We start from the raw sequence: 15,809 nt of genomic DNA on the forward strand, positions 1-15,809 counted from the left end.
GGGCTCGTGTGCTAATGGCTCCTCCAGCCCTGCCCAGCACCTTTTCATTTGCAAACCCAGGCGCTGCCGAGCTGGGGGAGGGCAGGCGCCAGGGCCGGCGCCAGCCCCGCGGGGGCCCAGGGTCTCCCTTCAGCACCCTCCCCAGGTGCCCTGACCCACGAGCAGGGAGCCTGCGYGGTTGCCGTCCCTGGGCAGGATGCGGTCCCCACAGGCAGGATGCCAGCCCCCTGCACCTGCACAGCGCGAGCACGGGGGCACCCCGGAGAGCCAGTGTCCCCAGCGCTGCTGGGGAGCTGGGCAGGATGTGCACCAGGCAAGGCCCAGCCTGGGCTCCCGCCTTCCCGGCTGCGCTGGGAAGCTTTTGGACAGGAAACACGTTGGCCTTCCCCCTCCCGGTGCACTGCTTCCTCGTGCGTGTCGGGCACGGGTGGGTCTCGCATCGCTCACGGGGAGGCAAGGCCACCTCCGCCCCCTTCGCTCCCGCTGCTCCGACTGCCGGGCAGCAGGGACGCGTCTGCTCTCCGTCACCGCCGGCCAGCGGAGCGAGCCAGGTGCTCGAAATGCCCGGGGCACCGTGGAAGCTGCCCTGTGGCGCGGGGACGCGTCCCTGCCGGGGCAGCTCCGCGCAGCGCGTTGCCCGGTGCCCGCCTCCGCTCCGCGCTAGGAAGCAGCCTGCTYGCTAATTCTGCTGCAATTAGTTGCAGTGTTATCGCTGCCGGTGCCATAAAGTGGCCATGACCCTCATTAGGAGCCCGTAACAGACTGTTGTAAAACACACCAAGGCTGCGCGCCGGGGCTGGAGGGGCCCTAATCCGACCGATAAACACATCGCCTCATTCTCCTGCGGCCGCAGCCTGTGCTGTGCCCRGGACCCGCGGCCCCTGGCGCCGCCAGCGCAGGACCCCCGAGCGTGGCGAGGGGGCCTCGGCCCCTCCAGGCACCCTGGGCATGGGGGGGGGGGCCCTCAACACCCAGCCAGGACGCAGCCCCGGAGCACCCTCTTTGCACGCGAGTTGGCTCGGAGCGGCCGCCGTGCCTCGCTGCGTTGCTCTTCGCTTCTCTGTGCGCCTGCTTTCCTGCAAGATGTGCCCCGAGCTGGGGCGAGACATGCCAGCGCCACGCGCCGCGCTGCCGGGGCTGCCGGCCTGCCCGTGCTTGGCGCGGCTCGTGTGAGCGGGGACAGGGTTGTTGCTGGCTGGGACCACCACCCTGCAGGGCCAGGCCAGTAGGGTCAGGCAATGCTTTTCCCATGCTGCTTCGTCACGCAAAAATGGCAACTTCCAGCACGAAAAATTCKCATTGCAATGGTGGCTTGGCCCGTCGGTGCTAGGAGCGCTGGCGGCAACCACCGCCCGGCACACACGTCCCCTTCTTGGGGCGCTGGGCTGGGGCCCAGAGCGCCGGTGCACAGAGCAGTCCCTGGGGCCGGGAGCCCCCAAGRCCGCGGCAGCTGCTTGGCGCAGTCGACATTCCTGCCGGCGCGTGAAGCGGCCGAGAACATCAATTTCACGGAGCAGGAGCAGCCTCTGCAGAGCTTGCAGTGTGCCGGAAGCACAGAAAAATGTTGGGTTCAGCTCGATTCGAACCGAAACCAAATCAAAACCAGAAAGAACCCGGAAAGCCCCTGCAAACAAGAGGCAGCAGTTGCAGCTGGCCCTGCTCTGCTCTCCTCCTTGGAGAGAGGAAGAGCTGGGCAGGTCCTGGGTGCGCAGAGGGGCTGGAGGGCAGCAATTCCCCCCCGGCTGCTTGGGGGAAGGTGTGCAAGCATGGGAAGGGGGCACATCCCGGCACTGAGAGCACCGGAGGAGCGCGGGAACGCAGGGGAGGGCAGAGCGCGTGGCCACGCGGCGCAGCGCCCGCGGGAGCCGCAGCCCGGGCAGCTGCCCTGCCCCAGGGTGCCGGGGCATTGCCGTGCCCGGCCCTGATCCCRCGCGCTGGGGCTGCAGGAGGGATGTGAGCTGGCCCCAGCGGCTGGTGCCTGCGGCTGGAGCAGGGCATCCGCCAAGCGGCTCTGCGTGGGGAGGGGGGGGCACAACGCGTCCCCAGCCCCAGAGCTCCCTCCTGCCCGAGGCTGGGCATCCCCTGGGGCAGGAGGTGCTGCGCGCGGGCTCGGGGCAGCGCAGCGCTGCGCCGTGGGGCTGGGCCGCAGCGGGCTGGGAGCCCGGCCCCTCCCTGCCGTGGGGCTGAGCTGGGCCGGGGGGCTCAGGCTGCCTCGCTTGATTTATAACAGCAACTGACGGCAAACAAAAAGCCCTTCACGGCAGCGCAGCCCACCGCCTGCTGCCCGCCTCCGGCAGCGCCGCCGCGGCCTCCGCCGCGCCAGCAGCACAACAAGGGCGGATTGTGCCAGCGCCGGCTCCCCCRCGCCGCCCCTGCGCCCCTGCTCCGGCAGCCGCCCCTGCTGCCCCCAGCGCCGCTCCGGCCCGGCCCGGCCGGCCGGCAGCCGCAGCGCTGTGGAGAGGGCCCGTCCCGCGGAGCTGCAGTGGGCAGGAGCCCGCGGAGGGTCAGCGAGCGGCGCGGCCCCGCGCGCGGGGGGCAGCAAGGTGGCAGGCAGGGCGCAGACGGGGACCCGCCACGGCGGCTCCGGGCGGGCTGGCATCGCTGCCGCTCTGCCGCCGCAGCCCCGGCCTTGCCCCCGAGGTGGCACGTCTTCCTGCTCCCGCCCGCCGCTCGGAGTCTAGTGCCGCCACCTGTGTCTCCCCCAGCACCCTCGCCGTGCCCGGAGGCACCCGCTCTGCCCCACGCCTGCCTGCGGGGCGGCAACCCGCAGCGACCCCCAGGCCACGCCAGGCCCACGGCCCTGCTCGGGCGCGCAGAGCCCAGCGACAGCGAGCGCGCGGGGCTGGGCGCAGGCACGCCAGGGCTCCATCCTCCCACTCCCCCCGGCAGTAAATCATCCCCGCTCCCCTCATGAAAGGCCCGTGTATGCGCTGCCGGCGCACGGAGCCTGCCTGGTGCCAACAATATTGCTCTTGGAAGGCAGCCGGGGCTGCGGGAACACAGCCGCCCCTTGTGCCTGGCCCCAGCGCTCGCCGCCGTTCCTGCTGCGGTCGCACCTGCGGCCAGCATGAGCGCGCGCGGCCCCGTGGCTCCCGGGGGGGCCGGAGCCCGGGGGGCTCTTTCCTCCTGGAAGTTTCTCTTGGCCTCTCCTGAACGGCTGTTGTTTGGGGCACAAGCTCCCCTGGCTGCTAGCACCCCAGGCCCGTACGTGCACAGGGTCAGGATGCTGAGGCCGAGCAAACTCACTCCACGTGCTGAGGCCACCAGAGCCCCGCGGTGCCGAGGGAACAGGCCAGCCCCACGGCTGCGCGCAGGGGGCCCCGCAGCGAGCGGGGGGATCGTCCTAGCGCAAAGGCTCCTGGCTCCCTGCAGCCCTGCCAGCCTTGACGTGCCGGCAGCTGTACAGCCCCGGCCGCGATCTGCAGCCCTCTCATCGGCGGGGCCCGGCGGGCCCGGGCAGGGGCTGCGCCGGGCGCCTCGCAGGGGGCAGCTGGCCGCCCCCAGGCCGAGCAGGACCGCTCCGGAGAGGCCAGGAGCCAGGCCCCGCTCCAGCCTCGCTGGTAGCCGCCCTCCTGCCACAGGTGCTGACCGCACGCGGGGCCCTTTGCTGGTACAGGCCCAGAGGTGCTGGCGGTTCCGGCCGGGCGCCTCGCGCGGGCTGCACGCGGGGGGGGGGAGGCCCGGGTGTCCAGGGGCTCCCTGGGACGCGCGCACGCGCACCAGGTCCCGGCTCCGCAGCCTGCTCGGCAGAGCAGTGGCYGCACGGCGAGGGCAGGAGCTCAGCCTTGGGCCAAGCCTGGCCCCGTCYCTTTGCCTACCCCAGCGAGAGCCCGCTCCAGACTGCGGCTTGAGCCCGGGGCAGCGCTCCCTGCGGGGCTCAGGCGCGCCTGGCGATCCTTATCTCCCACAGGCAGAGACTGATGGAGCAACTCAGCCCGGTTAAGTTTTAACCAGGCAGAACTCGGCAAACATGAACCTGCTGCTGTCTTTGGGGAGCTCAGAGTGCAGGGTCGCGTGCAGGAGCTCCAGGGCAAGCGATGCCATGACCCTGGGCTTTGGCCAAGCCCCGAGCCTGGCACAGGAGCACCCGCAGAGACGGGCACATCCTTCCAAGACGGGGCAGGAGCAGCTCTCCAGTCCCCGTGAGGAGCTCGGTGGGGTCAGGGCTGGCCTTGCAGCACCGAGCCTGTCAGCACGGAGCAAGTGCTGAGGTTGCCCCCACTGCATGCCTGCTGCCCCTGCCTGGCACAGCAGTGCCCAYGAGCACTGGGTGCACCAGGCTCCAGGAAAGGGGTGCACGCGGCCTCAGATGGGTGCTGCTCCCCTTTGGGCAGCCGCACACCCTGTGTGCTGGACCGCCCAGCCATGGTGCTGGCTGGAGCCCCCTCCCTAGTGCCCATCTATGGGCTCAACAAGCAGGGCCYGGCAAAACCTCTGGGATGCGGCACGGAGCTAGAGCCTCGCCTGCTAGSTCTACTCCCCGTAAGACAGCCGTGGCATCTCCTGGAAGCAGTGTGACTACAGCAGGGGGGTGCAAAGCAGGGACAGGGCCACCCTGATATTCCCAGCCCCTAATTGCAAGCAGGCGCCTGGCCCTATCTCTACATCTGCACCTGATTTACTTGTGAGAGAGAGCGAGGCCAAAGGGGATGGGAAGGGTTAGGGCTGCACCTAGGGCCACGTTCCCTCCTGCGAGGAGGGAACCTGGGGCCTAGCCCCACGGCRCTGTCTCCTCGCAGCACCAGCGCTGTGCCGGAGGATGAGCTGGCTCCTCAGACTGGCAGGCTCCAAGGAGCTGGCTCTGGCATGGGCAGGGGACGGCAGCGCTTCCGCAGAGGGATGTGGCTACTTGGTGGCTCCRTGCCCTGCGCGGTGCCTGCCAGTCCGGAAAGCGCTGGGGCTCGGCCTGTCGCAGGCAGCCAGAGCCTCGGCCCAGCAAGGTGCCGCCTGCAGAGGCCCCGGGCAGGGAGGCTGAGCAGGGCTGGGCAGCAGCACGGGGCAGCGCACCGGCACAGGCTCTGCAGCGCTGCCTCCCCAGCAGAAAAGAGCCACACTCAGGCCGCTGCCCTCCCCAATGCATGCTCACTCCAGCCCCACTGCAAGGCTAGAGTCTGTCTCATCATGCTCCAGGGCACCCACAGGCGCTGCACCACACTGCTCTGCTCAGCAGAGGGGCAGAGCCACAGGCCTAGCCGGTCAACAGGCACAGTGGGGTGCTGCACGGGCACCAGGGCTGCTGGGCTCCCAGGCTCCCATCAGAGCAGCCCACCAGCTGGAGAAGCCACCAGGACAGCAGGCACCCAGCACAGCTGGGATGCCAGGGACTTCAGCACCCAGGTTGGTGCACGTTCAGAGCACAGGGACGGCATGTCTCCGACCACCCCGGGCCACCCATCGCAGCACCAGGTGGGACCATCAGGGCTGCCATCTGGTGGTGACTGCTACCACAAGACTGCTGCCAGCTGTCCTTCTGCTGGGTAGCGGGACATGCTAAGGGCACAGGCTGCCCAGGAGCCTCTTCCACCTAGGGCCCCTGCCTTGGGGAGCAGCTGCACCCAGGTAAGGGCTGGGAGCTGCAGGGAACACTATATCCCTGCTCTGATCAAGTAGAAGGGCTCAGCGAGGGACAGCCTGGGAGCAGCAGCAGGCACACGGCCCTGGCAGACATGCCACACAGCAGGACTCCCAGCACACACCTGCACTACCCGCAGGGGGCCGGGCAGCACCACCCTCTGTACCAGCACAAGGCCCGGCCCTGCTCCCCAGGACTCTGGTGCTTTGCGCTCTGCCACGGCCCTGGCTGCCAAGGAACGGCGCACTGGAGGCCACGGCACACAAGTGAGCTGCCCTGTATTACAGCATTTGTCACGCAGGAATGGCTCTGGGCAGTCAGGATCAGCGAAGCAGCACCCTCTCAAAGCAGGGGTACACTGCTCTGCCCAGCACCTGTGGACACTGCACAGCACAAGACAAGCTATTYTGAGACAGCCTCAGATCCAGCACGTTGTATCAAGCAGGAGAGCAAGCRAACAGGGTCTACTCCAATGAGGCAAAGCGCAAACAGAGACAGAAGCAGCACAGCCTTGCCATCACACTGCTCCTGAAAACAGCACACGGCCTCTTATAACAGCCACTGACATTTTTCCAGCATGAGCCACACAACAGCTTGCAGAAGTGCCAGCAGTCTAAGTCCAGACTGTCTCRTTTTCCCCTTGGTTATGGTGGCATGCCCAAGGCCACTCTGACATGCCACAGGAGCATGGAGGAAGGTACTTAACCAGCTTTGCCTGGGCCTCAGCATGCCTTGGGATGACAGCAGTGGCTTGAAAAAGGTGGTTAGAACACAAGCCTCCCTCCCATCCCAAGTATTTCAAAGGTGTCTGCATCCTGTTCTTTGCTTTGAAGGACAGCAAAAAACCCAGAACAGGCTGTACCAGAGACAAAGCACCCAAAGTAGTAATAAACACTCTATTTGGAGAGCTTCACCTTAGGGAAACAGCAGATACATAAACATTGGGTACAGGAGAAGGCAAAACTGTCAGTACACAGACAGTGGAGTGACACACCAGACTGGGCAGTGCTGGAAGTGGATCCCTCTTGGTGTCAATGCATAGCACATCTAGCAGGCACCTGCCCTCATACAGCGAGACGAGAGCTAAGCAGCAGAGTTCGGAGTTGGAGGCCATCCAGTGCTGCCAGGCACACAATGCTTCCTTCAGTTCATTGCAATTTTCTGCTCGTTGATCAACTTGCAAGGCTTAAAAGTACCCCCTCTTTAGCAGGCGACTAAGGTCAGACCTCAGCAGTAGTGCAAGACTGGAAAACATTAGGAAGGCAAATCCAGACCAGCAGGAGCCTGTCCTAAGGGAAGGTGGCAGATTCTGTGCAGAGTGAAGGAAAAAAAAAAATATGCACACTCCAGAGCAGGGGGGGGGAAGGCACTCACTCCAAGCACAGAGATTAACATCCAGCTCTCTCTTCCCCGATTAACCTGATCGGAGCACATGTTAGTTTTTGGAAGTGCCTCTACAAAGACTGGCTCTCAGCCTCGTGAGGGCATCAGCTGCACACCCTGGAACACAACATTTGGAGTAAAGGGCCCCAGTCTGCCCTTCCAGCAGCTGCTGAAACCACGCGATGGGAGACAGCAGCTCTGCTCAGCCCACCCCAACAGCACAGCGCATCTGCGGCCATTACCCACACACTCGTCAGCCCCAAGAGGCTGGGGCTGGCCAGGCAAGTCCCAGGAGGAGCCACATCCCTGTCCTTCCAGCCCACAGAAGAAAAGCAGCAGCAGATTAGCCACAGATTAGTCACCTCCATGGAAGCACTGAGGCCKGGACAAAACCCTGGGGTGTCTGACTTGGAGCACTGGCACTGAACGTAAAGCTAGCCTTATGCACATGGCTTCTGTGGCAGGCTAGCAGAGCAAGCTAAGGCAATGCCTTAGCTTAAGCATCAAACATGTACAGAACTCATCCAAAAGAGTCTCAGGAGCATGCCCTTCCTTCTAGGGCTTTTTCTAACAGATCTAGTGCATTAGCACCACAAAGAGACCATAAAGATTTAACTTCCATGTCTGAAACATAGAACAGCTTTTTTTCCAGGGCAATACAAGTCTGTAAGAACTTTGTGGACAACAGTTGGGCAAGTAGCATCTAGCAAAGGACTAATAAAAGCAGGTTTCCAAAGGATTTGTAGGTTTTTTTGGTTGTCTGACAATTCAACTGATTTATACCATTTTTTTGCTGTGTCCAGATTTATTCTTTCCTTTTTTTTCCTTAAAGCCCTCCTTCCCCAGAGTATTTTGGTGGCAAAATGGGAAGTTCTGCACTCCAGTGCAGACCCTGATAAATTTTGAGTTAGAAATAAGTTCATCTTCCTCTACCTCTCTTTACTGATTGCAGTTAGATCTTAGAGATCTCCATCACTGACAAGTTTGGCTAGGGTTGATTTAAGTTACAAGGGATTCAAAGACACACATGGTGAATGATCACATACACCTGTTTCCATAGGAAACCAGGCTAAACAGTTCCTTCCTTCCACAYGGAAATCCTCAGGGTAGAGGACTGAGCTGTCTGGACAGCCAGGAACKCTAACTCCTCTTTCAGCCCTCCACTCCTACTACTAGCAGCTTGTACAACAGAAATTGTAACTACTTGTTAAGCAGACCTAGACAACAGAACTCCAGCACTAACAGCTGCAGTACTATGAAAGGCTGTAACAGCAAGCAGTTGCTCAAGAAATCTTGCACACAAACCTGACTAGAGGAGGCACAAAGATGCCATACGGCTATTTCCTATTTTATGTCTGTAAAAAGCCTGGCAGCCTGCACAGTGTCCCATCCACACTGCATAAGCACTGCTTGCTAGGGCCTGGGAGCTCTCCTCCAGCAACAGACACCTTTGAGCATGGGATGCTGGCCTTCCAGGTGCAAGAATCCATTATTTGCTCTGGTGAGGGAGGAGGTGGCCTTCACCAGTCTGTTGCCAAACCCTCCTTATTCCAGATACACACTTCCTCTCACACCGCACCCACCTTTACAGGAAGCAATTCCACAATGAAAACTACTCTAAGGGAGTGAAGTATTTGCTGTCTAGCAAGTCTTTTCCAGCTGGATTCTTTTTTTTTTCTGACAGATTCAGCTCCTGTTCTGCTCAACGGGTTCACACAGTATGTATGAGGGCAGGGCTTTGCTTATCCAGAGGGATAATGAAACCATTGTGGGCTGGCAAAGGATGTGTGTTCTTGGGCCACCAACAACTCCAAGAACAGTGCTGCAACTTGCTCTAGAAGTCTTGGCTGAAATAACTGTAGCCTCCTGGGGCAGTTGACTCTTCCCGAACATACTGCTGTGGTGGAAATGATCCTACAATCGGCACTGCTCCTGGCATCCTGGACATCCAAGGGAGCAATAAGAGAATGGAGAAAGGAGAATGTCAGAACTGCTTTGAAATCTGTCAGCTGCAAACATTGCTCAGCAAGCACTGCTATCAGTGGAGTAATGGCCTACTATAGCCAAGTTACAGATCTGCCAGAAAAGCACCTAAGCGCGTTCTTATCCTCTGTGAGGGTGCATGCACGTGTGTGCAAACACGTGTGGCTACCTTTAGTCTGGCAGAATTAGCTATTGCACAGCTGATGGCTGTTAAGAGTTTCCATTACAAAGCAAGCATCCTTGCTCTCCTTTCAGACTGTAGGAGCTGGTCTGGAACACGTTGTCAGAGCTAAGTCCAGAAGCAGCTTTTTGAAAGGGAACTGTGTAGGTCCAGAAACTGGAACATTTATGCCCTTAATGGGAACAGTATGGATGTGTGTTGGGATCATCATCAATGTTATCTTTCTAGAATGGGATGAATTCAGGCTGGATACTTGCTATTCACTGCTCCTGCTGTGTTCTTCCAAGATCAGAAACTTTTGTGGGATGTCAGATGGAGCATATGTGTTCTTATCRAGTACTCCACAGGGCTAGGATGCGTAGGGGCCATTAATTCCACATGTAAGCAACAGAAGGTTCCATTTTTTGCCCCCTCCCCTCTCTGGGAAATTCAGCTAGGAATCTCTCTGCACTTCAGGCAATGTTTTCTAATGCATTGCTCTTTCTTCCAAGAAAAACTACAACCAACTTGACTTCATTACAGACCATCTCTCAGTTAAGGCTCTGGAATTAAGATTCCAACTTTGACAGTGTCCAGAACAAGTATTTTTAGTATCATGTATCATCTCCCCAGCAGCCTAAAATGTTCAGGTCGATAATATTCCCAGGAGATCCTGCTATTTAACTCACTAACCATGAAAGTGAGTTCAGCAATACAGTCTCAGTTTCCAGAGTGTGCTGACTACATCCCAGATTGTAAGACAAGCAACTCAGAGAGAGACTGGAATGGCAAGCAGACCTCCACTAAGCCAGCGCTGAATCAAATTAAAATCTTGGTTGCTATAGAAACAGTGTTTAATGGGTGTCAGGCTGGATGCATTCACTTCAGAGGTCCACACTGATCTCAGCCATCAAGAATCAAAAGCAACTGAAGGGCACTTCTACTTAAGCAGCACCCCACTCTGTCTGCAGAGGGAGCTGTGGAAGAAGCTGAGCCAGTGTAAAGCACCACAAGTGTGAATCTGCTTCAGAACAAACAGCACAAGCTTTCACAAAACTGTATTGTTCTGCTTGCAAGTCAGCTTGAAATATGCATTCAAAACTGTATTTTGCATTACAGTTAAGCCATTGATTTGAACAGCAAGGCTAGAAACACACTTAAACAAGAAAGTTACTTACTGATTCTTGTGTTTGAAGCCACTGATGTGAGCTTGGTACTGCTCTATGGAGTTCAGTACTATGTTACATGTGTTGCAGGGGTACCCCTTCCCAGCTGAAACAGACATCAATGTTAACACACACAGCTAGCCAACAACTTGGTGCCTGAGGTAGAAACAAGTGAGATAATCAATCACTTGATGTGTTAGTTAACTGTTAAACAAAGAAATAGCAAATTGAAATTCCAACCAGGCAATGAGGTCACAGAATCCAACCACCACATCAGCTGCTTAAGACATTGGTCAGTCACTGAGGAGTGATGTGAGGGAATCACTAAGACAAAAAAGTTTTGTCACACAGATTTGTTCATCTATTAAATTAATACAGATTTCCTAAGACTAGTTCACACTATCAAGTCTAGTAAAATCTTAGCATTAGGAAACCAAATCTGAYGTTACACTATACCTGCAATTCCCCTTCTCTCCCAAATTTTCACTTCTCCTGATCTTTATATTTCATAATAGAATGTAAGGGAGATACTTAAACTTRTAAGTTTGAAGTGTTTAAATAAGGAAAAAAAGTCAGAGGAGATTATACACGATGTCAAGTTCCACAATGCAGCATTCTGTTAAGCCTTGTTGAAGTGCAAACTGAGAATACTAAACTGTATCCTCAAGCAGTTCTGCTACAGTCAGTGTACGAGTTAACTGCAAAAAAAAAAAAAAAGTTTCCAACAATAGTTATACTAGACAGATCAGCGGTCTTGTGTAACATTACAACTCTAACTGGAATGAAAGTTCTGGAGGTCACAGATACCAAACAAGTACGCATGGTAGTACAGCTCACTACAGGAGCCTATAAGACTGAAAACTCCTGGCAGTTGTCCTCAAGACATTAATTACCCTTGAATTCAAGCTCTCTGGGGAAGGGCTCTGCCTTAGAGTCTCACATAAAGAAAATATTTGCTTAAAGTGAAARAAATTTCAGACATTCACCCGAGGGGGGGTGCAGAGCAATGTAATCTTTGAGAAGCACAACACAATGCAGCAGATTTCTCCTCTTGTTGCTTTACCGCAGAGAGATTTCAGACACTAGTGGGCCATTTAACTCTCAAAATAGAGAGCTGGACACAGGCATGAAAGGGCAGACAACCCATTACAGTCATGACATCCAACCTCCTACATGACAGAGGTCAAGATCTCTGTTGCAATTCTGGCAAGCAGGTGTGTGTACTAAGCCCTTTTAACTGCACTCCTGCACCCCAAGCTGATGGTTCCTGAGGAACTTGAAGCAGACAATATCTGGGTGTTCCATGAACAAAGGAACATCTCCACTTGCTGCCAGTCAGATCCCTACCTAGACAGATTTAGGGATGGGACATCTCAGAAAAAGATACTAGCACCCTCACAGAGATTAAATAAATAATTAAATAAATCATAATCTGAGCTAGATTTTATATTAAAAGAACCAAATGGATGATGGATGATGCTGGGATGAAATCTGATGGCAGGCCAGGTTAGTATGGATGACAGCATACAGAGAGGGGCAAAATGAGCAGGAGAGCCCTTTGAGCCACCCATCATATCAGGACAGCCCAAGCTCTGAAACCTTGCCTGGAATAGCTGAAGTGCCAGGGGGAGGTGGATKTAGATACTCTAGTTCTATAAGCGCTTCATAGAAGACATCAATCACACAGAACTACCCAATTACCCAGTCTGCCTGGGCTGGGACTCCTGCCACTGTCAAATCCTGAATCACAATAAAAGTGGAGCCATTGATCAGGCCCCACTAATTAGATAACAAACAGATAGATAACACTAGATATCAAGCACCTTTTTCCACTTCCCACACAACTATGTGAAGTGGGAGAAAATACTGCTTGGATAATTAAGCCTCATTTCCCGTAAGTGCTACCAATATCTAAAGGTGGCTTACAAAGAATTAAGATAACTAATCTGCTTAGGGGGGCTTTTATGACAGAGAAAGAAGCCTTTGAAGAGGACTTCTTTTTTTTTTTTTTTCCCCAACTACTAGATTTCCTGGTCCAACAGAGGGCTGCTTGGAAGAACACGGAAGTTTACTGTGGGCTCCTACACTTTCACTGGACTCTGAGAGCTTTCATCACTTAGAAGTACTCATAAGCAGCAGATCATAAACCAAGCAAAGAGTTTTAACTGTCTGCCTAAAGTTCCTCCTTAATAGCTCCATTTTCACATTCCTGCCAGCTTTGGACAGAGCTACATTAGTTCATCAGATGGAAGTGACCACACAGAGGCAAAAAGGCAGAAATCTGTCTTTCATGTGCTTTGAAGCAGCAGCTGCAGTTAAACCTATTTCTCCAATCTTTGACTGGTCCCCTTTGAAGTTTTTTCCTTTTTTGAGGGGGGGGGCATCAAATGCCACTTTTATCTTTTCATTTTGGACACAGTTCACCTAACTAGAAGCAGTACTGGTCAAAAATACCTGGTTTACTCCCACAGAGAGAATAAAATGGACATACTTGATTGGACAGCACTGCAGAATACAACCCAAAGCCTGTCRCAAGTAGCTGCAATCTCAACCTCTCTCTTCCTGCCAAGGGTTTACAACATCAATCAAATCAATTTTACAGTGAATAAACACTATCCCCCATCGCAAGAAATTCTCCCTTCTTCCCTCCTCATGGGCTGCCTGGTCCAGAGACCCATCAGACACATACTGTTACTCTCCTACCCTGCTCTTCAGCAATTTATTAACCTGCCTACTAAGAACTCACCCATGAAGGACGATGCCGATGCATCAGCAGTTCGGCCATAGTGTGCCATCAGCTTGTGTTTGGTCTCTTGCTTTCTATGCTTCTTGCCTACATAATGCTGTTTTGCCATGAGGGGGTTATTGAAAGTAGCGTGACAGAGGCTACAGAACTTGTCTGGGTCAGTAATGTCCTTGTTCTCTTCATTAGAAGACACAGTAGAGGCAGGAAGGGTGGCAGGATGTTTCTGGGAKGGCACCACTTCTGTAGGGTGAATTGAAACTGTTGATCAGTTACAGAACTTAAATGTAAAAAGCAGTCATTTCACCTCCCCCAAATCCATTAAAAAAGAAAACAAAAACAATCTTAGACAGAGAATGCAAGACCTCTAAATAAACTCAGATTGTGTCTACCTCTTACCTTAATATTACAGAATCAGAAGTGTGCAGTAAGACAATTTAKACTAGGTCAGAAGTACTTCTAGGGTTTAAAGAGAAGGGRAAAAAAAGATTTGCTTATTTCTCCTTAATAGAGTTAAAATAAGTATGGGTTTATGCAAAAAACATGACATAGATTTTCTTTGCCTGGATGATAACGACAGAAAGGAGACAACAGGAGGCAGTTAGAATACATCCCTTCTACTGGAAAAACCAAGCAGGTTTCTGGAAACACTGTAACTGTAGGACCTGATCCTGAATCAAAGTCAAGAGCCTTGCTTGAGAAATAGCACGAACAGGACTAGGTCACATGAACTGAGTTCACACAGAGAGCCAAGCACTCCTATATGATGGAGACACCCGTTATGTCCTCTAATTAAGTGGTACTCGAACACCAGACAAACTTTCTAAGCACCCAAGAACTCTTTTCAGACTGAAGGGTAGGTATGCTCCAAACTGCTCACGCTTACTGCAGCTTGGTGCTAACACAAGCCGTCCTCCTCAGGTGCACCCAGAGGCCACATTTTTCTTCTGTCCTACACCACCCAGGACTCTTGGATRTTCCTGCTTGCTCCCTGCCCTTCCACACACCAGATCTTTCCATCTGCCAGCAAAGGGGTGGGAGACGCAGGCACCTGTTACTGGGTCAGACTCAGGGTCTGCCTGGACAGCACCCATCTTGACAGTGGTCAACAGCAGATGCCATGGGAAGAGCACACGGTCAAGACAAGCACATACTGACACTTTCCAGCCATACTCTCCCAGTTTCTAGCCATCTGCAGCTCAGAAATCAGAGGCTACATCTTTGTCTTGAATGGCCCTAGTGAWTTTGTCTTTTACAAGTTCCCCCAATCATTTCAGTCCCTGCAAGTTTTCAGCAGGCACCATATCCTCATAAAGTTTATACACGGGGTACAATGCCACTTCTCAACTTAGAATCTTTACAGTAATTTTTAGCTTGGACAGGCTCCCTTTGTACAACGCAAAGACTCTGCAGACAGACGTACCTTCTACTTTGGGGGACTGCTGCTTCACGTTCTTGGCATGAGTCTTGCCTAAGTAGTGAGAGGTTGCCACAGCTGGAGAGGAAAAGGTCATATTACAGATGGGACAACACTTGTTCCTGTCTTCTCCATTGCTGCTCTCCTGCTTGTTCTCCTGTTTACAAGACGAAATACCAAGGTTTAGGTATCAAAGAAAACAAGAGAACTAGAGACACTTAAGTGTTAAGTTGAGCAGATTTGACTGAACAGATGATCCATGATGATTTCCGTGATGCAGCATCATACTCGTTAGTGAAAACCCTTAGCTAGAGGGGCAGTCCTGRCCTACAAGGGTTAAGGATAAGGCTAAGTGAGTGGCTGCCAGAATTGGAACAGCTAGCCTTCTACTCTCTGCAAGGTGTGAGCCGAGCGGCACAGACACCACTATCAACTGGGTCATCTGCAATATGATGCTAGCTGAGCAGGCAACAGCAGTCATTTCTAAGCTTAATGTTATGTGCAAAGGAATCTTTTTTTTCATCTCCCCCTCCCCTCTGCTACAAATGCTTGAGGGTTAGGGATTAAAGCTGAAGCAATCATAAAAGTAGAATCTGTCTCCCAAATGAGTCACGGGGCAGACAGATGGCTGAGTGGAATGTGTTSCCTTTACTTACCAGTAGCTCTTAACTACCAGTTAAAGAAACCCAAGTAACAAGGGACCACCCCAAAAAGTGAATTCCAGTAGCTCGTCACTCCACAATGTGCTCTCACTGAAAGCAAAAAGTCATCCCTATACACTTGTCTTGTCATTTCAAATAATTCCTAGGAAGGCTTGCAATAAAAGGAAATGTGCAGTTGCTTATATACAAAAGACAAAAGGAACTGTACTCACTGACATATGGCTTAATAACAAAACTGCCACCGAGTTACTCAATTCTGGCAATACCTTTTCTGAAAGCACATTCTTCATTTACTTTCAAGTGCCTCCAGATGATATAACAATCAACTTCCTGAATTTTAATTAAAAAAGTACTTTTACCTGCTTAGCATCCAGCTTCATTTTCTTCCCATGTGCAAGCTCCTCTTCACCATGGATAGACAAGTATCTCCTCACTTTGTTTGCGTGTTTCTTGCTCTGAAGAAAGCACAAAAAACACCCTGGTGTTTAACACTTTGCCATATGCTTTCTTTAACTACAGACAGATCAAGAAGGTTCAGTCACAGCCTGTGATCTAACCTGGTAATGCGCAAGCTTCTGGGACTCTGAGATGAGCAGAGCGCTACACACTTTACACTGGGCGTCTGTGAAAATGTGACTGTTCTCTCTGATCATGCGATCGACTGCAAAGAACACAACAGGGGAGTCAACTTTCCCGAAAGCCACTCGCCGCCTCAAAGGGGGG

The 15,809-nt window shown here is 54.0% G+C and overlaps 1 protein-coding gene across 1 annotated transcript; it reads right to left on the bottom strand.

The window, feature by feature from the left end:
- Positions 1-6,454: 6,454 nt before the first annotated feature.
- ZNF346 (zinc finger protein 346) lies at positions 6,455-15,783 on the bottom strand. The gene is made up of 6 exons (XM_085317331.1): positions 15,644-15,783; positions 15,446-15,541; positions 14,431-14,581; positions 13,011-13,250; positions 10,277-10,370; positions 6,455-8,895 (listed from the first exon to the last, which is right to left on the bottom strand). Exons 1-6 carry the CDS (start codon positions 15,737-15,739, stop codon positions 8,790-8,792), a joined length of 783 nt encoding a protein of 260 aa, XP_085173457.1. The 5' UTR covers positions 15,740-15,783; the 3' UTR covers positions 6,455-8,789.
- Between the last annotated feature and the right edge of the window lie 26 nt (positions 15,784-15,809).

This window comes from Rhea americana, unplaced genomic scaffold (genome assembly GCF_003343005.1).
Source record: "Rhea americana isolate MKP2758 unplaced genomic scaffold, rheAme1 scaffold_498, whole genome shotgun sequence".
Lineage (NCBI taxonomy): Eukaryota > Metazoa > Chordata > Aves > Rheiformes > Rheidae > Rhea > Rhea americana.